The sequence below is a fragment of the Eretmochelys imbricata genome, chromosome 9 (assembly GCF_965152235.1).
Source record: "Eretmochelys imbricata isolate rEreImb1 chromosome 9, rEreImb1.hap1, whole genome shotgun sequence".
Classification (NCBI taxonomy): domain Eukaryota; kingdom Metazoa; phylum Chordata; order Testudines; family Cheloniidae; genus Eretmochelys; species Eretmochelys imbricata.
The window spans coordinates 7,475,747-7,498,698 of NC_135580.1; the positions used below are offsets into that span (position 1 = coordinate 7,475,747).

At 60.8% G+C, this 22,952-nt stretch overlaps 1 protein-coding gene across 1 annotated transcript; it reads left to right on the forward strand.

Moving 5' to 3' along the window:
- The first annotated feature begins 381 nt into the window (after positions 1-381).
- CHRNG (cholinergic receptor nicotinic gamma subunit) lies at positions 382-18,140 on the forward strand. The gene is made up of 12 exons (XM_077826528.1): positions 382-415; positions 4,520-4,665; positions 5,592-5,636; positions 6,373-6,482; positions 7,114-7,269; positions 8,581-8,678; positions 11,695-11,898; positions 12,385-12,499; positions 15,618-15,732; positions 16,506-16,713; positions 17,518-17,651; positions 17,976-18,140. Exons 1-12 carry the CDS (start codon positions 382-384, stop codon positions 18,138-18,140), a joined length of 1,530 nt encoding a protein of 509 aa, XP_077682654.1.
- The last annotated feature ends 4,812 nt before the right edge of the window (positions 18,141-22,952 follow it).

Here is a 22,952-nt window from a genome sequence, read left to right on the forward strand (position 1 = left end):
ACCTTCTCCGTGGGCAGCGGGAGAGCGAGGGCAGCATTTGGCCTGTGGGGGATGGGAGCCCACCGTAACACGAGCAGCTTGGAAGCTGGGCAGACCCACCCGGGGGGGCCACTCAGCAGCGTCAGCTGCCCTTAGAGACACTCATGAAACCAGTGTCCCCAACTGCACACTGCCCAGGCAGAGGGAGTGCCATGGGCATTACCCAGGCCCACACTCTGCCCCCATTACACTCTGCCAGTGTGTCGGGTCCTGGGCATTGGAATCAGAAACCTTTGTGTGGCTAGCATGCCCCCAGCGGGGGGTGGGAGGCCCTGGTGTGATTTCCCTGTTCCATGCCCCAGATGCGGGGGTGATAAAGGTGGGCATTCCGGTAATATCTTTATGAACCAGATGCGTGCCTCAGTTTCCCTATGCGCTTGGTACTGTCACACACTGAGCGTGAACAGGAACGAGGGCTGGCAGAACGTCACGGGGCCCCTCATGTTGGAAGGGCTGCCCTGCGTCCCTGCATTGCTCCTCGTTCGGGAGTCTGATCTCGGTGAGGAACAGGGATCGCTGGAGCCCAAAGGGTCAGAAGTTGGAGTCATGGAGGCCAGGTGGAGCCGTGTGGCCCAGGGGGGGCGGGGGGGGAGCTGGCACGTAGAGGCCAGGGTATAGCCGAGTCCCTATCGATCCATGACACCATGCGCGTGTGAGACCCCTCTCCCCAGTGAAAGGTGGGGGCTGGTGTCCGTGTGTCACACCCAGCCAGGGAGGGGACACCAGTCAGGGACAAAGCTATGCAGAGACTGGGTAAGCCCGAGTTGTGGGCTAAGCGGGTCATGTATCCTCACTGAGACAACACTGCCTTCCTCTGGCGCCTTCACTTAGGGGCTCTCAAAGCACCTGACAGGCATTAAAGGTGAGGAGGAGGAAAAGATCATCCTCAGTTCAGAGCTGGAGAAACTGAGGCCCAGGGAGGGGGAGGGATTCGCCCAAGCTCCCACGACAGCTCCATGGCAGAGCTGGAAAGAAAACCCAGGACTCCGGCATCCCAGTCCCCAGCTCTAGGCACCAAACCAGAAGCTCTGGGCTGGCAGGCTCCCAGGGGACTGCCTGGACTCTCTGGTCCTGATGGACTCTCCGGTCCCTCCTCAGACGTATCCCGGCCCTGTGGAACCGTGGCTTCGGGGAGCCATCCCCAAGCCCTGGCCTGGGTCCTGATCCTGTGTGCGGCCCAGCTGCAGGCTGGGGGAGAGTCATGGATTCACAGGATCTGTGCTATACTCCAGGCACATGCAGGCTCCCGGGAGATCCCCTTTAGTGCCCAAGGGGCTGCTTTTTTTCCACACGGTCTCCACACCTCTGGACTTGGGCCTTCAGGCCAGCAGCATCTGTTCCCTGCTGTGAGCTCTGACCAGCGGGTCCGACTGAGGTGCAGGCCGGTTTCGAGGCTCTGTACCCCTACAGGGAGCAGCATGTCAGGGAGTATTTGCAGCGATACTGGGCAGCCCTTCTGAGTCAGCTGGCATCTGGGCTCCGGCAGTCAGCAGCTCAGCACAGGAAAGGCAAGTGGGAGACAGAGGATCCCACTGGGCTCTGGCGGGCCCTGATTCTCTGCTTCTCTCTGGCCCTCTCTTCCCAGCTAAGACACTGAGAACAGCCTGTTCACACCTGGCTGCTCTGGCTCTAGCCATGCAGTGTTCACGCGCCCAGGCTACGGTGGCCGTAATGTCCCGGGCCATGGGGCTCCCTTTGTCTCTTCTGCCTCCTCCGGTCTGTTCAGCCAGTCTAAGGGGTCTGGCCTCCAACCAGGCAGCTACGGGAGTCAAACACTGCATCAGGGCACAGCAGTACAGAGCACACAGGGAAACTGAGGCACACTTGGCTCATACAAATATTGCCAACTCAGCATGGAGAGGGGGGGGTCTGCATGTCCCCGGTAGGTGGCTGTCAGGGTGAGTCGCTCCCTCCCCCATTGTCGTTTCAGAGGCACTTGGCGATCCGCTGGGGAACAGCTGATAATGCTGGCCGGACAGCTGGACTTCAGGCACAGTGCGATCGGGGAGAGGAGGGGCGCAGGGGGGCTGACCACGGCCCAAAATAAACCTCCAGAGCTTGCTGAGCACACAGCCGCCACCGTGCTGGAAGGGAGGTTGCCACCACCATGCGCTGCCTGGCTCTGCTCGCGACCCTCAGCTCCCTCACCGGTAAGCCATGCCCGGCCTGCGGACAGGGGACGGGGCGAGGGGCAGCCGGGTACGGTGCTGGGGAGGTGATGGCTAAACCTAGGCTGTGAGCTCAGAGGGCTCTGTTTTGGGTTCAGCAGCAGGCAATCAGGGAAGCTCAGAAGACCACCCCCACCCCACTCCATCCTGGGGCTGGGGGTGGGGACCGGAGAGCAGCCTCCTCTCTTGCTATCATCACGCTCCACTTCTCCCTTCAGGGCTTGGGGCACAGCAGCAGCCCCCTTGTCCTGCTGGCTGGCGCAGGGCAGAGTGCCATTCTGCACAGCCCCCGGTAGGCTGGCCTAGCTACTATGTATGCATACAGCACCTAGCGCAGCAGGGTCCTGCTTCTGACTGGGGCTCCCAATATCAGTATCTCTGCCCGGTGAGCAGCCCCTTCCGCGCCCTGCCTGCCAGAGGGTTCAGCTCTGAGCATCAGCAGCCCTTACCCCAGCCCCCTGTACCCACTCCCAGCCCTGAACAGCTGCAGGGAGTCCTGGAGCATGACACGCCCGCCAGAACCCTGCTCAGCGCACTGGGATGTTACGCTGCGACCGTCTCCCACCGCTCCACCTGCTTGGGGCACTCACCCCCGTCCGTTTCGCACTGCCGGTCCTGGGGCACCCACCCCCGTCCGTTTCACGCTGCCGGTCCTGGGGCACCCACCCCCGTCCGTTTCGCGCTGCCGGTCCTGGGGCACCCACCCCCGTCCGTTTCACGCTGCCGGTCCTGGGGCACCCACCCTCGTCCGTTTCACGCTGCCGGTCCTGGGGCACCCACCCCCGTCCGTTTCACGCTGCCGGTCCTGGGGCACCCACCCTCGTCCGTTTCACGCTGCCGGTCCTGGGGCACCCACCCTCGTCCGTTTCACGCTGCCGGTCCTGGGGCACCCACCCTCGTCCGTTTCACGCTGCCGGTCCTGGGGCACCCACCCCCGTCCGTTTCGCGCTGCCGGTCCTGGGGCACCCACCCCCGTCCGTTTCACGCTGGGGACGAAGGGGGGACTGAACTGGGCTTCTTCCGCTTTGAGAGCGTGACGGACAGAGGCCACAAAACAATTCTTGGCAGGCACCATTGTGACAGTGGAACCAGCTGCTGCTTAGGCCTGTTAGCAGGGGCTTTGAGCCCAGAGAAGCCAGAGACACGTGCACACACATGGGCAGGGCACGCGCAGACCCCCTCCCCACGAGTGTGGGACACACACATACACACACAGTGGTGCTGGCCAGTTGCCAGCGCTAAACCCCAAGCTGCTCTCTGAGTCCCCCTCTGGCCTCTGGCCCCAACGCTTTCCAGGAAGCAGCAGCAGCAGGTTTGCTAACGAAGGTAATTCGTTAGCCCCTTACGCTTCTCTCCAGAGGCATTTCATTCAGAGGCGCTTGGCCGGTCTGGCCATTAATAATTTAATAATGCCGGGCATTTGTAAAGCCCCAGCTCATGAGCTAACGATCCGGGCAGCGGATGGGGATTGATCCCGGGGCCAGCGCTGACAGGCTGCAGGACCCCATTGTTAGGCCGCAGTTAAGCTGGGTTCAACACACGTTGCCTGTAGAGTTCAAGCCACGTTTACTCCTTCTGGGGTCCCAGAGTCGGGGCCAGCTCACGAAGATTGGAGAGCGGGACGCCTGCAGCCCTCACCCCAGAGAGAAATGGGTTATTGTTATGACTCGCTACACCCTCAGGGCGTCCAGCCCCGGAGCCCTGGGCAGCCCCCTGGAGGTCATTGGCAGGGTCTGAACCCGGGCCCTTTGGCTCTGAAGCATAGGGCTCGGCCCCTTGTGTTCAAGAAGTCACTCCATTACTACGCAGCAAGAGTAGGCTTTTATCCTGTGTGGCCAGTCCCATCCCCCACTCCAGAAGCTTGTTACACTGTTGCCTGTCGTCAGTTCAAACCCCACGTGGGTGAGCGGAGGCTGCCAGCAGCTCCCATGTGGTGCCCCCGTATGAATCCCGTTTGACGGGCCCCGGCGCACAGCACAAAGCCAGGCAGCCCTGTGCGCTCCATGGGTGCTGACAATACACCTGCCCACTTTGGGTCTCACCGGAGAGGCCACAGATGCCGAGCGCCCTCTCAAAGGGGCGAGCTGGGGTAGACCGGCGGAGCGGTGCAGGGGGAGCTTACCTTGCTGCTGCCCATGCTGGGCCTGCCCTGCACCCTCAGGTTGCCCGGGCAGGCACTTGGCGCCATCTGGAGGGGCCGCTCGTGACCAGTGCTCGAGGGAACCGCTCGGCCTCCCCTCTGTGGGGCTGGCGTGGCCACTGGGTGGGGGTGGCATGGTGCCTGCTTCCCTCAGGGCCTGGCTGTGCCCTGCTTTCAGCCGTGCTGTGCCGGAACCTGGAGGAGAAGCTGCTCGATGACCTGATGACCAACTACAACCGTAACCTGCGCCCGGCCCAGCGGGAGGGGGACATCATTAACGTCACGCTGAAGCTGACCCTCACCAACCTCATCTCCCTGGTAAGCAGAGCCCACCCCCCGTCCCTGTTCCTTGCCAGCCCCCCCCTGCAGAGCTGGGCCCTTTCCTGCCTTTCTCCTTGAGCAGCTCAGATTGGGGGCGGGGGCAGGGATGGCTGCTCCCTCGTTAGGCTAGCATGGGGGACAGAGACCTGAGTGCACTGCCCAGGACAGGGAATGACAGAGGCAGGGGCACCGATGCCAGGAACATGCCGAGCTGGGCGCCAGCCTGTCCCACCTGCTCAGTGGGTCCCTGCCACCTCTCCTCCCAAAGGCACCCAGCCCCCAGCGCTGACCAGGGACAGCCAGTCCTGCCTGGGCGTCCCTCACACTACCCCTGCCATCAGAATGGGGAGTCCATGCCAGGGCAGATGCCCATGGAACTGGCTGTGGGACTCTCTGTCCGAGCCGCCCTTGGTAACGGTCCCTGAGGAGAATCACTGTGCTGGGGGGAGTAGGGGAAGGAAGAGGGAGATTGGGGAGGTGGGCATGGGGTGGTGATTGAGCTGGGGCGATGTTGGATAGGGGCCCGGGGCAGTGAATGCATTCGAGGCAGGGTTCCTGGCAGCAACAGAGTTGCAGTGAGGGCATGGCCTGGCTGTACCTCAGTGGCTCTGTGGCTGCTGCTGGCTTCCCCTGGGGGGGCAGGGGCCGGGATCATGGGACGCTGCCCTGCTCAGGGCACCCCTGGGATGCCCCACACCCTGCTGCACCCTGGGAGATAATTCCTCAGGGCTCCATGCACCGGAGCCCCATGAGGCGGGCGTTGCCTGAGTGCCCAGTAGCTGGCGTGCACCGTGCAGCTTCACGTTCACCAGGCACCGTGCAGCAGGGCTGCCCAGCCGCCAGCGGGAAGCTGTTGCGGTGGCGGGAGAGGGCAGGGCGGCGGGGCAGCAATCCCAAAATCCCCTCTCCTTTCTGGGTTCCAGAACGAGCGGGAAGAGACCCTCACCACCAACATCTGGATTGAGATGGTAAGATGCCCAGGGGTGCTGCCAGCCACTCGGGCTGGGCAGCATGCAGCAGGCAGAGATCAGCTAATGCCTCCCGCTCCCCATGATAAGCTCCAGCAGCCCTCCAACGCCCCAGCGCCCCGATGCACCTGCAGCCCAAGGGCTAGGGCAGGTCGCAGCCCCCTCCTGGCCTGAAGGCAGATGTGGCTGGGGCCAAAGCCTCACAAACGGCAGCCGGGAGGGAGAGGATTGTTCAGGGCTCGTTCCATAGCCAGACCCCACTTTGGCGCTGAGATCAGCGGCTTGGGCAGAGACCCCTGCCACAGAGCGCAGGTCAGAGGGGTCACTCCACGCCACGGCTCCCAGCACAAGTCACGGAGAAACAGGGCCGGCTCCAGGCACCAGCGTTCCAAGCAGGAGCTTGGGGCGGCACTGGCAAAGGGGCGGCCGTCCGTGTGCCGACAGGGCGGCGTCTCGTCTTTCTGCACATGGGCAGCAGCTTTACTCTGCAGGCTGCCGCGGCGGCAATTCAGCGGCAGCTTCTGTCTTCAGACGTCCTGCTTGGGGTGGCAAAAACAGTGGAGCCGGCCCTGCAGAGAAACCCTAGCAGTCCCAGCCTGTGGCCAGAGCATGCCGTTTCCCTGCAGACCACGCCCCCGGGCAGTGTGGTATTGGGGGGTCACGGGGTGGCCAGAGATGCTCATTCTATGACAAGTGACTGACCCTGCTTTGCTCAGCCCCTTCCCCTCCATTCCAGAAGTGGTGCGATTATCGGCTGCAGTGGGATCCTGACGAATACGACAACATCCAGATACTGAGGGTGCCCTCCACCGAGGTGTGGCTGCCGGACATCGTCCTGGAGAACAAGTGAGCAGCTGCAGGGCCCAGGGCAGGGGGGCAGTGGGAAGCCGGGTGAGGACCCCAGCAATACAAACAGACCTTGTCCAGCTGTCCCTCTGCCCGGGCACTCCATGTGCGGCTCCATTCCCTGCAGGGGCCGCATCTGTGGCTACCCACCCAGAGACGTCACGGTCAGCAGCTAACTCTCACTCATCCAGCAGACAGAACAGACAGAACCCCACATGCTCTGCTCCACCAGCACAGGGCCCTACCAGGGGGGCTAAAGGGAAGATCTCTACTAGAGGCAGCAGTAGTAGGCTTTTATCTCCTGTGAGCAGCAGCCAATAGGCAGCAGCATGATCCCAGCCATGAGCAGTTCCGATTCCATCCAGCAGAGGGCAGTGGTGGCGCGCCCTTCCCCCCAATCACGTCCTGTCCTGCAGCTGGTGGGGCGCTCCTGGGGGTTTGGAGCCCATAGTCGGGCACTGGCTGGCTGTCCGGGGGCATTTTGGGATCGCCTCTGCCTTGCTGGGGCTGCCTTGCTCTGTGGCCCTGGGACAGTTCCAGTCCCGTGGGCAGTGGCCAGCCCACAGCATGAGCTCCGGCAGGGAGGGAGGGAGTGCCTGGCTGGCCTGACCTGCCCCTCTCCTTCCCCCAGCATCGACGGGGTGTTTGAGATCACCCTGTACTGCAACACGCTGCTGGATTCCAAAGGCTGCCTCCTGTGGATGCCGCCCGCCATCTACCGCACCTCCTGCGCCATCTTCGTCACCTACTTCCCCTTCGACTGGCAGAACTGCTCCATGGTGTTTCAGTGAGTGCGGCTGCCCGGGAAGGGGCTGGGCTGCCCCCCAGATGGGAGGGCAGGGGGCAGAGCCCGGGGCACGCACGCAGGTCTCCTGCCGGGCAGGCGGTTCTCACGCCCTCTCTCAGGTGGCAGCTTGCCCAGATCACCAGCTAAGGGCCCATGAGATCATGCACAGCTGTGACCCTCTGCACCTCCCTCTGCCTTAGCCAGAGGCAGGTTGTGCTCAGCTCCGCTGCAGCCGCCAGGTCGGTTACCATGGCATGAGCCCTGTAGGTTGCCGAGCTAGCCAACGAAGGCATGCAAACCAAAGAAACCCAGGGACCCCTGTTCTAGCCCACTGCCCTGAGCCCAAGACGGCCCTGCGTGTGGCAGTGTGGTGCCCTGCTTTATCAGACATTTCCGTCCCCTCCCAAGACAGACCGAGCTAGCCCTGGGAGAGTGAAATGTGTGGGATCAACACTTCCTCCCCCTTCCCACAAATTCTCCCATTGCATGGGCCCCGATCCGATGGACCCAGGTGGGTGTTGTTCTTGGTGGGGGTCACCTGCATGGAACAGCGTGCAGGACCAGGGCCCCGGCGGCTCGTCTGACTGTTGTTCCTCTCCGATCAGTCCGTGGCTATGTGTGACCGGATCTGATTTCTGAAGCGGTTACTAAATTCTGAGTGCATCCAAGTTAGCGACGCAGGGGTCCCTTCCCCCAGCATCGGCCAGTGCCGATCGATAGCAGGACGGGAGCTCACCCCGAGCGTCGCTGAAAGGCCTTGGACGATAAAAGTCAGCTCCCGTCTTGATAACCGGACCTGGCCCCAGTGCTGCGCCTAACGCCCCGTAATGCAGAGACAGACGGAGTCCCCAGCCTGGAAAGCGAGCACCCCACGTCCCGACTCTGAAGTCAGACTTGGGGAGGTGCTGCACCAGGGCGAGCGACCAGCCAGGCGGGTTCGATTGCAGGACTGAGGCCTACATGGAAACTCTTCCCCTGTCTGTGCCCACACGCCTGCCAGCTGGCTGGATCCAGGCAAGGCTGGTGGCTGCAGTGGTGCTACGTGGGATGGGTCTGAGTCAGAGCTGGGCTTGACCCCAAGCTGGGGAGGTGCCGGAGCCGTAGGCCAGGCAGCCCAGACGCTGCCTCGCTTCAAAAGGAAGGGAAAGCCAATTCCGCGGCCCTGCGTAAGTCTGGGTGTAGCGCCGATCCCAGGAGCGGCTGAAGCACCCGCTGGCTGGTTGGATCTCGGCATTTCTGTTTGTATGAGCTTGTCCTTTAGACAGCCAGTCTCAGCCACACGCGTCCTCCCCCCCGATCCCTGCCACATAGGTCCCAGACCTACAGCGCCAATGAAATTAACCTGCTGCTGACGGTGGAAGATGGGCAGACCATTGAGTGGATCGTCATCGACCCCGAAGCTTTCACAGGTAACGACCTGCTTCCTCTATCTGTTTCCCGGGGGGTGGGGGTGGGGGTTTCCCTGGCCCCATGGGGCCAGCCTACCAGTTGTGGCTGCGGAAATCTTCCAGCTGTTGGCTACAGGAGGAAATGCCAGTGCCAGAAAGGGTGATGTCACCACTAGTCAGGAGGAGCCCAGCGGCTGGCAGCGTGGCTCAGCACGGCCCAGAAATGTAGCAAAGCACAACAGCCACCCAACCGGTCCCTCCAGCCCACCCAGTGTGGGATGGAGACATTTGTAAATAACTGGCGTTTAACTGACGGTTAGGCGGGACTGGTAGCACGGCCTGTTGTGAAGGTTTCCTGACCCTTCCCGTATAGGAGATCTCGTTTTCAGTTGCTTAAAGTCTTTGCCAAACTTTAACCATTCGGCTGAAATTCTCCACGCCGGGTGTCCGCCTCGGGCTCAGCCGGTTGGGAAAGTGTCAGCTGAAGCGGTTCAGCCGGGTCCAAGAACGAGGCCGGGGAAAAATAACTCGTTTTGCCCAAATTCCAGGGACCTTTCCCTTGAACAGCTGTAGTGCCCCGAATCCCTGCTCCAAAGCCTGGGAACACGGCGCGGGGCGGGACGGGGCGGGGCGGGGGAGGTGTTTGGGGCGGGGATGCACCTTTTGCCACCCTGGTGAAAATGCTCCCAAACCTGGCGACGGTACGAGCCTCTGAAAAATTGCGGCTGCCCCCAGCTCAGTAGAGACGAGCATGGGGGTGGGCAGACTTTTTGGCCCGAGGGCCCACTGGGGTTGCAAAACTGTATGGAGGGCCGGGGAGGGAGGGCTGTGCCCCCCAAATGGCCTGGCCCCGGCCCCCTGTCCGCCCCCTCCCACTTCCCGCCCCCCTCAGAACCTCCGACCCATCCAAGCCCCCCTGCTCCTTGTCCCCTCACCACCTCCTCCCGGAACCCCCTGCCCCTAACCACCCCCCGGGACTCCACCCCCTATCCAACACCCCCCCTCCGCTCCCTGTCCCCTGACTCCCACCCCCTGACAGGCCCCCCGGAATCCCATGCCCTATCCAACCCCCCCGTTCCCCGTACCCTGACCGCCACCTCCGAACCTCCACCCCATCCAACCACCCCCTGCTCCCAGACTGCCCTGACCCCTATCCGCACTCAAAGCTTAGGAAAGGCCAGAACAAAGGGCTCCTGGGCAACCTGAATTCAGCCTTCTCGCGGGTCTGCCTGAAGATGGCCGTTAATTCCCTGGGCACGTCCTGTTTCCCACAGGGGCCCGGCCTCATTCCGTGCCCGGGATGGGCCTGCTCTGGGGCCGAACCAGGGGTGGGGAGGCCGTTGTCTGCCGGCCTCCGGCCTCGCTTGGTACAGAGGTTGGCACGTGTGTCATGACCGAGGCCGGGAGGGTGCACAGCTGGCTCCCAGGCTCTCTTTTCTTAACTTCCGAGCGCGGGACTTTGCCCCTTGACTCCTGGTCGGGTAATGCAGCTTGTGTGCAGTCGGGATTTTCACCACACGGAAATCACAGAGAGCAGAGCCGCCGGAGGTGCACTCGGGCCCTGAGCACTGGGAAGTCCCAGGGCTGGTTGCACTGTCCTGGGTCCTTCCCTCTTGGCTGGAGCAGGTGTCCGGGTCAGGTTTTGTAGCCAAGATTTGGAAGAGGAGTTGCTGGCCTGTGCACGCTCAGCATCGTGCCACAGGCATCCCCCGCACAGAGGGTTATTAGCAGCTGCCACCATCACACAGGTTTCAGAGTAACAGCCGGGTTAGTCTCTATTCGCAAAAAGAAAAGGAGGACTTGTGGCACCTTAGAGACTAACCAATTTATTTGAGCATGAGCTTTCGTGAGCTACAGCTCACGAAAGCTTATGCTCAAATAAATTGGTTAGTCTCTAAGGTGCCACAAGTCCTCCTTTTATTTTCACCATCACACAGGTATTTAAGTCAATAATCACACTCAGAGAGAGTTTTTCTAACCCCTGTTCTCGGTCCTTCTGCCTGCAAATCGCAAACCGGTACCGGGAGCGGATTGATGTGGGGAATGGAGCTTTCGCAGGCAGACAGGAATGTTTCCCATCACCTTTTAATTGCATCTTGAAGGAGCAAAATGCTTTTTTGGGCAGCGAGATTTATTCTTTCATTACCGGGCCGAGCCAGATATCTAGGTTGGTAAAAAAATAAAATCTGTCGTAGGAGACAGGACAACAAGGCTTAGTAAGGTGTCACGCGCGGCTTCCCCCGGCAGCTGGGAGTCAGGTGGGAGAGTGACGGAGCCTCCATCCAAACCCCCTGCACCATGGGAGCTGGCAATGCTTAGCCCCCAAGCGGGATCGGGCCCCTGGGAGCCAGCCCCTGCAAAATGGGGTGCATTAAGCTGGTGGCTACGTATGTCCTGCCGTGACAGAGAACATTGCAGGGTTCCCAGGCACCGCTGTAAATCTTCTCCCAGCCCCTTTCCCTGGATCTTTAGCAACTGCCCCTCCCCCCCGTGGGAAGCCCCCAGCAAAGGATTTCTCTTCCCCCGTATCCAGGAGGCATTGTCTCGGGCCCCCTCTGTCCCCCTAGAGACATGGCGGCAGCAGGGGCAGGGTGAATGGGCTCCCCGGGCACAGACAGAAATGTCAATAGTTGCTCAGCTGGTCCTGTCATTAACGTCGTCGGGCCTGGGCGGCATGCAGAGACAGGAACAGGCTCGCAGCACAGACCTCGGCCCGCCCGGCCTTGCTGTTTCCAAAGACACCTGCAAACATCTGGGGAGAACTGGCAGCTCAGTGTCCAGGCTCAGACCATGCCAGCGAGCAGGATTCCTCTTCCAATCTATCCTCCTGCCCCCGAAGACCCCAAATAAGAGCAGTGCCCCCCCCCCACGCTGCTGTAATGTGGGCAAGAGGCAGTTCCGGGCATCGCTGGGTGAACTCCTGTTCCCCCAGGGGTGGCATATGCTGCTCCCAAGGGGAGTTGGGGCCCAAAGTTGGACCCCCAGGAGGCTGGGCCTGCGTGGTTTCCATAGGCACGCTGTATTGTCTTCCCTGCAGAGAATGGGGAGTGGGCAATCAAGCACCGGCCGGCCAAGAAGATCGTGAACGCCGAGCGCTTCACCCCGGACGACTTAGGTTACCAGCAGGTCGTCTTCTACCTGATCATCCAGAGGAAACCGCTCTTCTACGTCATCAACATCATCGTGCCCTGCGTGCTCATCTCGTCCGTGGCTGTGCTGGTGTATTTCCTGCCTGCCAAAGGTAGAGCCCTGGCCCACCCGAGTTCGCTGCCACCAGCCACCGACATGGCTCGAGCCACTGGCATTGGCCTGTGGACAATCCACGCCTCCCGGAGTGGGAAGGGGGCAGCAGCAGTTGATGGGGACAGACCCAGTCCGATGCCCATGCGGGTGAGACAGGCCACCGGGGGCTCACCCTCGCGCCCTGGTTATCTGAACCGAAATGGGCAAAACTCTCCCCTGCCCCTGCCCAGTTATGTCCCACTTCTGGCCCCTCGGCTCCCCCGTGTCTCTGGGAGCGCATGGCTCGCTCGCACACATCAGGATGGAACGGCAGAGAATTCTTGCCCACACCTGGCTCCCAGCCCTCTGCTCTAACCACTAGGAAGGCAGGCTCTTCGCGGGCTCCGGTGTGCAGGAGGAGAGCAAAGCCCTTCCCAGAGGGTGCCGGTGCTTGGGGAGCTCGGTGCAGACGCAGGCTAATCTCTTGCTTTCTGCATCCCGGCAGCGGGCGGCCAGAAGTGCACGGTCTCCATAAACGTCCTCCTGGCCCAGACCGTCTTCCTCTTCCTGATCGCACAGAAGGTGCCTGAGACCTCCGATGCTATGCCTCTCATTGGCAAGTAAGTGATGCTCTCTGGGGGCCTGCCAGCCCCAGGCAAGCTCCCAAACCCGCTGGGCTCCTCACCCCCCAATCCCAGCTGAGACTATTCATAGAATCATAGAATCATAGAATCATAGAATATCAGGGTTGGAAGGGACCCCTGAAGGTCATCTAGTCCAACCCCCTGCTCGAAGCAGGACCAATTCCCAGTTAAATCATCCCAGCCAGGGCTTTGTCAAGCCTGACCTTAAAAACTTCCAAGGAAGGAGATTCCACCACCTCCCTAGGTAACGCATTCCAGTGTTTCACCACCCTCTTAGTGAAAAAGTTTTTCCTAATATCCAATCTAAACCTCCCCCACTGCAACTTGAGGCCATTACTCCTCGTTCTGTCATCTGCTACCATTGAGAACAGTCTAGAGCCATCCTCTTTGGAACCCCCTTTCAGGTAGTTGAAAGCAGCTATCAAATCCCCCCTCATTCTTCTCTTCTGCAGGCTAAACAATCCCAGCTCCCTCAGCCTCTCCTCATAAGTCATGTGTTCTAGACCCCTAATCATTTTTGTTGCCCTTCGCTGGACTCTCTCCAATTTATCCACATCCTTCTTGTAGTGTGGGGCCCAAAACTGGACACAGTACTCCAGATGAGGCCTCACCAATGTCGAATAGAGGGGGACGATCACGTCCCTCGATCTGCTCGCTATGCCCCTACGTATACATCCCAAAATGCCATTGGCCTTCTTGGCAACAAGGGCACACTGCTGACTCATATCCAGCTTCTCGTCCACTGTCACCCCTAGGTCCTTTTCCGCAGAACTGCTGCCTAGCCATTCGGTCCCTAGTCTGTAGCGGTGCATTGGATTCTTCCGTCCTAAGTGCAGGACCCTGCACTTATCCTTATTGAACCTCATCAGATTTCTTTTGGCCCAATCCTCCAATTTGTCTAGGTCCTTCTGTATCCTATCCCTCCCCTCCAGCGTATCTACCACTCCTCCCAGTTTAGTATCGTCCGCAAATTTGCTGAGAGTGCAATCCACACCATCCTCCAGATCATTTATGAAGATATTGAACAAAACCGGCCCCAGGACCGACCCCTGGGGCACTCCACTTGACACCGGCTGCCAACTAGACATGGAGCCATTGATCACTACCCGTTGAGCCCGACAATCTAGCCAGCTTTCTACCCACCCTATAGTGCATTCATCCAGCCCATACTTCCTTAACTTGCTGACAAGAATACTGTGGGAGACCGTGTCAAAAGCTTTGCTAAAGTCAAGAAACAATACATCCACTGCTTTCCCTTCATCCACAGAACCAGTAATCTCATCATAAAAGGCGATTAGATTAGTCAGGCATGACCTTCCCTTGGTGAATCCATGCTGGCTGTTCCTGATCACTTTCCTCTCATGCAAGTACTTCAAGATTGATTCTTTGAGGACCTGCTCCATGATTTTTCCAGGGACTGAGGTGAGGCTGACTGGCCTGTAGTTCCCAGGATCCTCCTTCTTCCCTTTTTTAAAGATTGGCACTACATTAGCCTTTTTCCAGTCATCCGGGACTTCCCCGGTTCGCCACGAGTTTTCAAAGATAATGGCCAATGGCTCTGCAATCACAGCCGCCAATTCCTTCAGCACTCTCGGATGCAACTCGTCCGGCCCCATGGACTTGTGCACGTCCAGCTTTTCTAAATAGTCCCTAACCACCTCTATCTCCACAGAGGGCTGGCCATCTCTTCCCCATTTTGTGATGCCCAGCTTAGCAGTCTGGGACCTGACCTTGTTAGTGAAAACAGAGGCAAAAAAAGCATTGAGTACATTAGCTTTTTCCACATCCTCTGTCACTAGGTTGCCTCCCTTATTCAGTAAGGGTCCCACACTTTCCTTGGCTTTCTTCTTGTTGCCAACATACCTGAAGAAACCCTTCTTGTTACTCTTGACATCTCTCGCTAGCTGCAGCTCCAGGTGCGATTTGGCCCTCCTGATTTCATTCCTACATGCCCGAGCAATATTTTTATACTCTTCCCTGGTCATATGTCCAACCTTCCACTTCTTGTAAGCTTCTTTTTTATGTTTAAGATCCGCTAGGATTTCACCGTTAAGCCAAGCCGGTCGCCTGCCATATTTACTATTCTTTCGACTCATCGGGATGGTTTGTCCCTGTAACCTCAACAGGGATTCCTTGAAATACAGCCAGCTCTCCTGGACTCCTTTCCCCTTCAAGTTAGTCCCCCAGGGGATCCTGGCCATCCGTTCCCTGAGGGAGTCGAAGTCTGCTTTCCTGAAGTCCAGGGTCCGTATCCTGCTGCTTACCTTTCTTCCCTGCGTCAGGATCCTGAACTCAACCAACTCATGGTCACTGCCTCCCAGATTCCCATCCACTTTTGCTTCCCCCACTAATTCTACCTGGTTTGTGAGCAGCCTCAGCCTGGGAGGGCAGAACAAGTGGGGTCCTTCAAGGCCCTGCTCCAAAGGACACAATGGACATGGGCAGGGCCAGAGAATGAGAGCCGTCGTAGGTGGGGTTGGGGGACTGGTAACTCAAAGCGAGCAACAGCAGAGGCCTTGGATGTGTGGCCATGCCGCTCCTTCTCCCCTGCCCCGCAATGCAAGAACCAGGGCACGAATTAACAGAACTTCCTAGTGGCCCACAGGACATGCCTTGCTGCACAGCCCAGGGTTCATCTGCGGAACTCACCGCTGCAGGAGAGTGCCGAGGCAAACAGCATGGCCCAACTCAAGAGTGTGCTCCGGGGGCTAGGATGGAGCTAGAAGCACCATCCTCCTTCACATTTTGAACAGAAAGTGAGCGCACAGCTGGGAGTTCGGAGGGAGATCCCCCCATGCAGCAGTCTTGCACAGCCAGGGGCATTGTCGGAGGAGATGTCTGCTGCTAGGCAGATTAGATGGACCATTGGGAAGTTCTGGTCTGGGCTCCCTTTGTCTTCTATGAACATATGGGCTGTGGAGCGAGAGATCCAGGCGCTTCCCATTCCCGGATCCCAGCTGGCCTTCGGCTTTGCCCTGTGCCTGCTGCTAGGGCCTCACCAAGAGCTGGCAGATGCCCCAGGACAGGCCCCGTGGCTAGTGAAGCGGGTGGGGCGGCCTGGTGACCAGCGACGGCGGCCCCTTCTCTCCTCCAGGTACCTGACCTTTCTCCTGGTGGTGACGGTGGTGATCGTGGTGAATGCCGTCATTGTGCTGAACATCTCGCTGAGGACCCCCAATACGCACTCCATGTCGCAGAAAGTGCGGCAGGTAGGCCGGGCGGGGCCGGCGTGCGCTCCCACCCAGGCTGGGCAGAGACCCGCTTAACGCCCGCGTGATCGGCCTCCGGCTCCTCCCAGAGCCGCCAGCTCCGGAAAGCAGACACGGCCCATGCTGCGGGGCTGGGGTCGCTGCCTCAGGAAAACGGGGGTTCAGGGGGAAGGTCAGAGAGCAAAGGCAAGTGCACTGAGCCGTCAAACCATTTCCCGGGATCGAGAGCCCCAGAGACTTGGCCAGATCGTCCGACCCATGGCTCATGGGGCACTCTCCTCCACGGGGGCGCAGGGCCTGGCCCTGGTGTCTCGTTACCCTGGCCGCACCACAGCCGCGGGCTCACCGCCCGGATCTGACTGCATCTCCACACCGCTTTGCCCAGGCCCAAATGAGGGCACAGGGGGCAGGGCCGCGGGGATGGAATCGGGTCCCCAGCTGCCAAGGAACCGCTGGGCATTAGCGCCCCCCCGGCAGCTCCCACTCGGCGGAGGTGGGGGAGATGGAGCCCACGCTGCTTCTGCTCCCACCGGCGTCAGTCAGGGGAAAGTGCACTGCGCCCCATGGAACGGCCCCGGGGCCAGACTCAGGCTCCATGAGCCCCCCAACAGACAGGGCCTCCCCTGTGCCAAGCGTGATGGAGCTAGCTCCCCCGGTCCCCCCCCAAGCATGACATCACTGGCTCCTCCGGCCCCCTCCCCACAAGCGTGACGGCGCAGACCCCCCCGGCCTGCCCCGAGCGTCACAGCACCGGCTCCTCGCTCTGTCCCCAGATCTGCCTGCGGCAGCTGCCCCACTTCCTGGGGATGCACATGCGCCGCAGCGACATGGCCCCCCGCCCGCTGATGGCCCGGCGCCGCAGCTCCCTGGGGCTGATGGTGAAGGCTGACGAGTACATGCTGTGGAAGGCCCGGACCGAGCTGATCTTTGAGAAGCAGAAGGAGAGGGCCGGGCTGATGAAGGCCGTCCTGGAAAAGATCGGTGAGTGACGGCTCCGTGGAGCCAGGGAGAATCTCATGGCGGAGCAGCCTGAGGCCCCCACCCCCCGGACAGTGACCCCCTGGGCCTTTTGCCGGCAGCAAATCCACCCCGTAAGAGCAGCCCCCCAGGGCTGGAATGAGGTGGTGGTGGGGGTGCTGACAGGGAAATGGTATTGGGGTGAGGGTGTCACCATGGACGCCAAGTGCCAGGAGCCAGACTGCAGAGGAGAGGAGAGTGAATAGCTCCCATTGCTCCGGCATCGGGTCCCGATGCAAACCCATCCCTGTGCCCGCCAGCGGGCAGCAAGCAGGGCAAGGCAAGCGGCACCAGCTCACCCCCTGCGTGGGCCATCTCGTTTGGGAGAATCAGTGACGCCAACAAAATTCAGGCTTCAACTCTTCCCTCCCGCGAGGGGTGCGACTGGGCACCTGACTCACGTGGCGCTGCTCTGGGTCCCTGACTGGATGCCCAGCCGTGTTGGAAAACAGGAGAACCGCCAGCTGGCCGTGGCCTTTCCAGCAGGGAGAGCCAAACATGGCGTCCCTGGTGCTAAACTGCGTGAAACGCTTCGGAGCAGCCACAAAAGCACCAGGCTTCAGTGCACGAAGCTAGTCGTGAATTCGCTGTGTGCCGTTCGGCCTGCTCCGCTGGGCTGGGGCCTGGCCGGCCGGTGCTTTGCAAAGGGCCAGGTGCCTTTGAGATGCCCGAGGGTAACAGAGATGGTTGGTGGAGGCTTTCCCGGGCAGCGCTGGCCTTCAAGGCAGCCAGCTGTCTGGTGCTATCCCCTCCCCTCCTTGTCTCTAGGGAAAGGCCTGGAAAACGGGTGCTCCCAGGATCTCTGTCACAGCTTGGTGCAGGCTGGTCCCGAGATCCGGGCCTGCGTGGACGCCTGCAACCACATTGCCAAGACGCTGCAGGAGCAGAACGACTTCGACAACGTGAGTGTCACCCTTGCAGAGCCTTAACCGAGGTGGGGGGGCTCTCAGGTCAGAGCGGGACCCAGAACAGTGGGGACAGAGGGGCCCAATTTGCAAGGACTCGCGTATGGAGAAGCAGATCAGCGACCAAGCTGGAAAGGGAAATGGGGGAGGAAGGAGAGAAGGGGCCGTGTTTAGCCGCAGGGGAAGCGAGCGAAGTTTTGACTGAGTTCAGCGGTGGCTGCCCGTGGTCCGAAGCCCAAAGGACCCCAGGGCACACGGGCCCAGCGACAGCGGGAGCCTGCAGCAGGTTTGGCCGTGAGCATCTGTCTCTCCTCCCCGCAGGAGAACGAGGAGTGGATCCTGGTGGGGAGAGTCATCGACCGCGTCTGCTTCTTGGTCATGGCCTCGCTCTTCGTCCTGGGGACGGTCAGCATCTTCCTGATGGCCCATTTCAACCAGGCACCAGTAGTGCCCTTTCCCGGGGACCCCAAGCGCTACCTGCCATAGCACCCCGCTTCGGGGGGCGGCGAGCCCAGGACGTCTGCACGAGAGCCTCACCCCACAGCTCTGCCGCGGGAGGCTGAGCCCTCCCTGCACGGCGGCGGGGGGCCCCTGGGCTCCAGGCACCGGGTCCCAGGCGGGGCTCACAGAGCTGCTGCAGAGTGGAGCCTGAGGCTGCACCCGCCCACCGGACCCTTCAGCTGGGGCTGCTCGTGGGAGCCGCAGATGGAGACGACGCGGACGGCTGGGAGAGATGGCAGCCGAACGGGAGAGTTCGGAGCCTGCCACGCCCGCGCTGCACCCAGCTGCAGCCCTCTTGCTTGCCTCGTTTACATGGAAAGGGCAAGTGAGCTGAAGGGCGCTGGCTGAATCTGGGCCCCCCCCCCAAACACTGCAGCTGGCAGCTCTGGAACCCCAGGGGTCAAGGAGCCTGTCTGCCCCCGTGGGTAGCTACGTGGCGACAGCCCAGCGAGGGGAGCGGGGCAGGTTCGCGTGGGTTTGGCGGGAGATCTCGGGCGGCCGCGTGTGTTTCATGTGAGCCAGGCATGGGAGTAAACGCCACCGCATTTCCAAACGGCTGCTGGACTTCTTTGCTGGCCGCAAGGAAAGGCCGGGCGGGCGCTGGGGGGGCGGGCAGCAGGTGGGGAGGGGAGACAGGTCCTTCTCTGTTGGCCCAGCTGGCCCCGGCTTCCCAGAAGCGGCCGGGCAGAGGGCGATGGGGTGGGGGAGGCTGCCCGCTGCTGCTCCCAGGCTGCTGAGCGCCAGCCACAGCTCTGGGTACACTCGCCCAAGCTGTGGGGTTCCTGTTCTTTAGGGTGAGCAGCTCAGGCCCAGAGCACCTGCTCGCCGGCCACACTGCGGTCCCTGCGGCACCAGGCTGGCTGGTGGAGCTCCGGCATTCCAGGGGGCATGAGTGGTTTGGCACATGCTCAGCTGGATTAATTCCTACTTTGCAGGGCAGCTCTGGCCAGCCCCTTCTCTCTCGATTGGCCATTAACCTGCTCTTTGCCTGGCCCAGACACGGGGTGGGGGTGGGGAGGGGTTGTGCTTTGAGCTGCCTGGGGAGAGCCCTGGAGTCAGTCCCGGAGCACGCTGCAGATCTGTGGGCACACGCGCCCGCTCGGCCAACTGGCCAGGGAAGGAGGCCACCGTGACCATTTGTGCCCAGTAACGGCTGCGCAGGGAGCACTGGCTCCCCTTTGGATTCAGCCAGCTGGGCCTCCCACGACCGTTTCCAAACTCCCCCCTCGCCAGTCGCTGCTCCAGGCAGTTCCCAGCCGGCTCCGGGACACCCAGCGCATGCTGGCCAAGACGCCTTGGCCTCTGCGGCTCTGACTGCACCTCTCACACTCTGCATTCGGTCTCTGGCGGGGGCCACCCGGCTGAGCAGCATGGCCAGCAGGGGCACGCTGCCGCAGGAGAGGCGAGGGGTTCAGATCGGGCCCCTTGCAGATCTCAGGAACCGAGAGGGGCTCTGGCTCATTCCTCAGACCTTAGCCACAATCCCCAGCTGGCTGGGGGGCAGGCAGTGTAAGGGCAATGGGTGGGACGCCCCAGAAGGTCCATAAGACCCCCATAGGGCCTTCTGTCATGCCACACCCAGGCACAAGGGGGCTGGGGCAGAAAGGGGCCTCAAATCCGGCAGACCTGATTTTCAGAGCAGAGATTCTGGTGAAGCCTTTTCACCGCCCTGATCCGCTTCCTCCTCCGGCTTCGATCCTGGAGCAAAGCCCTAATCCCTGCTGCCCTCCCCCGTCCTCCCCCCACGGGGCCAGGAGCAGCCACCCAAAGAGCCCCAGCGGGAGATGGCCCCAAAGTGGCGGAGGAAAGGAAAGCGCCATGCAAGCGGAACAGCTGTTTGCTCAACCTCCCGTCCCGGCTGTGAACAAGCCAGAGTCGGAAGCGGGGTTCGTGGGGGGGAGAGGCACGGGTTGCTTCGCCACAGAGGGCGCTGCCATGTGCGGGAGCCACAGGCACTGGGGAGGGGGTTCCAGAGGTGGGCTCCAGAGCCGACTGCTTTGGATTGCCCCAGGCACTAGCAGCTGGAAGCTGCTACCATGGGGGGGGGCTATGGGGTGCCAGAGCTGAGCCGGCCCTATAGAGACAGGGCAAGGTCAGCTGGCTGCTTGCACCAGGGTGGGAGGAAACCTCCCAGTGCCTTGTCCTGTTTACTAAGGCAGCACTCCCCTGGAGCTCAGCTGGGGCTGGCCTGGGTCGGGGTGGGGATGGGAGCTAACAGTGTGGCTGGCCAGCCCGTGCCAGAGGACGTTGCCCCTTTCCTGGGCCGCATCTCAGAGGGTAGCAGGGAGTCCCATGGGGCAGGAGGAGCCCAGCACTGCCAGGATCCGGGCTGAGGATTCAAAATGCCCCATTGGATACTGGGGGCTGTCATGGAGTGTGGGGGAGTCCAGGCCCTGCACCCCTCTTCCTGGGATTCACTGAGACTCTCAGCCAGCCAGTAAAACAGAAGGTTTATTGGACAACAGGAACACAGTCCCAAACAGAGCTTGTGGGTACACCCAGGACCCCTCAGTCAAGTCCTTCTGGGGGAGCAGGGAGCTCAGACCCCAGCCCTGGGGTTGCCTGCGTTCCGCCACCCAGCACCAAACCTGAAACTAAACCCCCCCTCAGCAGGCTCTCTCCTGCAGCCTCTGTTCACATTCCTGGGCAGAGGTGTTACCTCCCCCTCCTCCTCCTGGCTCAGGTGACAGGCTCTCAGGTCTCCCATTGAAACTCCCCTGCCACATTCCCAGGTCAACACTCCCCCCTCCCTGCTGCGTCACATCTCTCCCCCTTTCGAGACTGAACTGAGCAGGGTCACTCTGACCAGTGACCTGGGGAAGTTCAGGGCCCCCTCTCCGGGACAAAGCGTCCGCTATCATGTTGGCACTTCCCTTCACGTGGACCACGTCCATGTCATAATCCTGCAGGAGCAGGCTCCACCTCAGGAGTTTGGCGTTGGCTCCTTTCATCTGGTGCAGCCAGGTCAGGGGAGAGTGGTCAGTGTAGACGGTGAAGTGTCGCCCGAAGAGATAGGGCTCTAGTTTCTTGAGGGCCCACACCATGGCCAGGCACTCCTTCTCGATGGCCGCATAGTGTTGCTCCTGGGGTAGCAACTTCTTGCTCAGGTACACGATGGGGTGTCTCTCCCCCTTTTCATCCTCCTGCATTAACACCGCCCCCAGTCCCGTATCTGAGGCGTCGGTGAACACCACAAAGGGCTTGTCAAAGTCTGGGTTTGCCAGAACTGGGCCACTGACCAGAGCCTCCTTCAGTGCCCGGAAAGCCTCCTGGCACTGCTCGGTCCAGACCACCTTCTCTGGCTTCCCCTTCTTGCATAGCTCAGTGATGGGGGTGGCTATGGCGCTAAAGCGGGGCACAAACCTTTGGTAGTATTCTGCCAACTCAATAAAGGCTTGGACCTGCTTTTTGGTGTGGGGAGCGGGCCAGTCTCTGATCACCTCCACCTTAGCTGGTTCCGGCTTTAGGTAGCTGCTCCCCACCCGATGGCCCAGGTAAGATACTTCCGCCATCCCTACCTTGCACTTCTCAGCTTTTATGGTCAGCCCAGCCCCCTGGAGTCGGTCCAGCACTTGTCTAACCTGGGACACGTGGTCCTCCCAGGTCTGGCTAAAGACACAGATGTCATCAATATACACCACGGCAAAACTCTCCATCCCCCTCAGGAGCTGGTCCACCAGGCGCTGGAAGGTGGCCGGCGCTCCCTTGAGGCCAAAAGGCAGGGTCAGGGACTCATAGAGCCCCAGAGGGGTGATAAAGGCCGATTTCAGCCGGGCATCTGCATCCAGCGGCACTTGCCAGTAGCCCTTTGTAAGGTCCATGGTGGTAAGGTATCGAGCTCCTCCCAGCTTGTCTAGGAGCTCGTCAGGCCTGGGCATGGAGTAGGCATCAGATACAGTGATGGCATTGAGCTTCCGATAGTCCACACAGAACCGGACCGACCCATCCTTTTTGGGGACCAGCACCACCGTCGAGGCCCAAGGGCTGGCAGATGGCTAGATCACCCCCAAAGCCAGCATATCCCTGACCTCTCTTTCCAGGTCCTGAGCAGTTTTCCCTGTGACTCGGAAAGGGGAGCATCTTATCGGTGGGTGTGACCCTGTCTGCACCCGGTGGACAGTCAGATTAGTGCGTCCAGGCTGGTTGGAAAACAGCTGTCGGTAGGGATGCAGCACCCCCCTGACCTCAGCTTGCTGGGCAGGGGTTAGCTGATCCGAGAGGGGAATTGTTTCCAGGGGGGAACCAGCTCTGGTCCCAGGGAATAGATCTACTAAAGGGTCATCTCCCTGCTCCTCCCAATGTCCACACACGGCCAACACCACATTCCCCCTGGCATAATATGGCTTCATCATATTCACATGGTACACCCGGCGGTGGTACGCCCGGTTCGACAGCTCCACCACATAGTTTACCTCATTGAGCTGCTTGACAACCTTGAAAGGGCCCTCCCAGGCGGCCTGTAGTTTGTTCTTTCTCACAGGGATGAGAACCATCACCGGATCCCCGGTGGCGTAGGCACGGGCCCGTGCCGTGCGGTCATACCAGACCTTCTGCTTCTTCTGGGCTCTGGCCAGATTCTCCCTGGCCAGGCCCATGAGTTCAACAAGTCTCTCTCGGAAGATCAGGACATACTCCACCACTGACTCTCCATCGGGAGTGGCCTTCCCCTCCCACTCGTCTCTCATCAGGTCCAGGGGGCCCCTTACCCTCCTTCCATATAACAGTTCGAAAGGTGAAAATCCGGTAGACTCCTGGGGTACCTCCCTGTATGCAAACAGCAGGTGAGGTAAGTATTTG

Coding starts and splice junctions, on each gene's coding strand:
- CHRNG (XM_077826528.1), top strand. CDS start 382: ATGAACCAGATGCGTGCCTCAGTTTCCCTATGCG. Junction 5,637..6,372: donor CCAACATCTGGATTGAGATG/GTAAGATGCCCA, acceptor CCTCCATTCCAG/AAGTGGTGCGATTATCGGCT. Junction 7,270..8,580: donor AACTGCTCCATGGTGTTTCA/GTGAGTGCGGCT, acceptor CCTGCCACATAG/GTCCCAGACCTACAGCGCCA.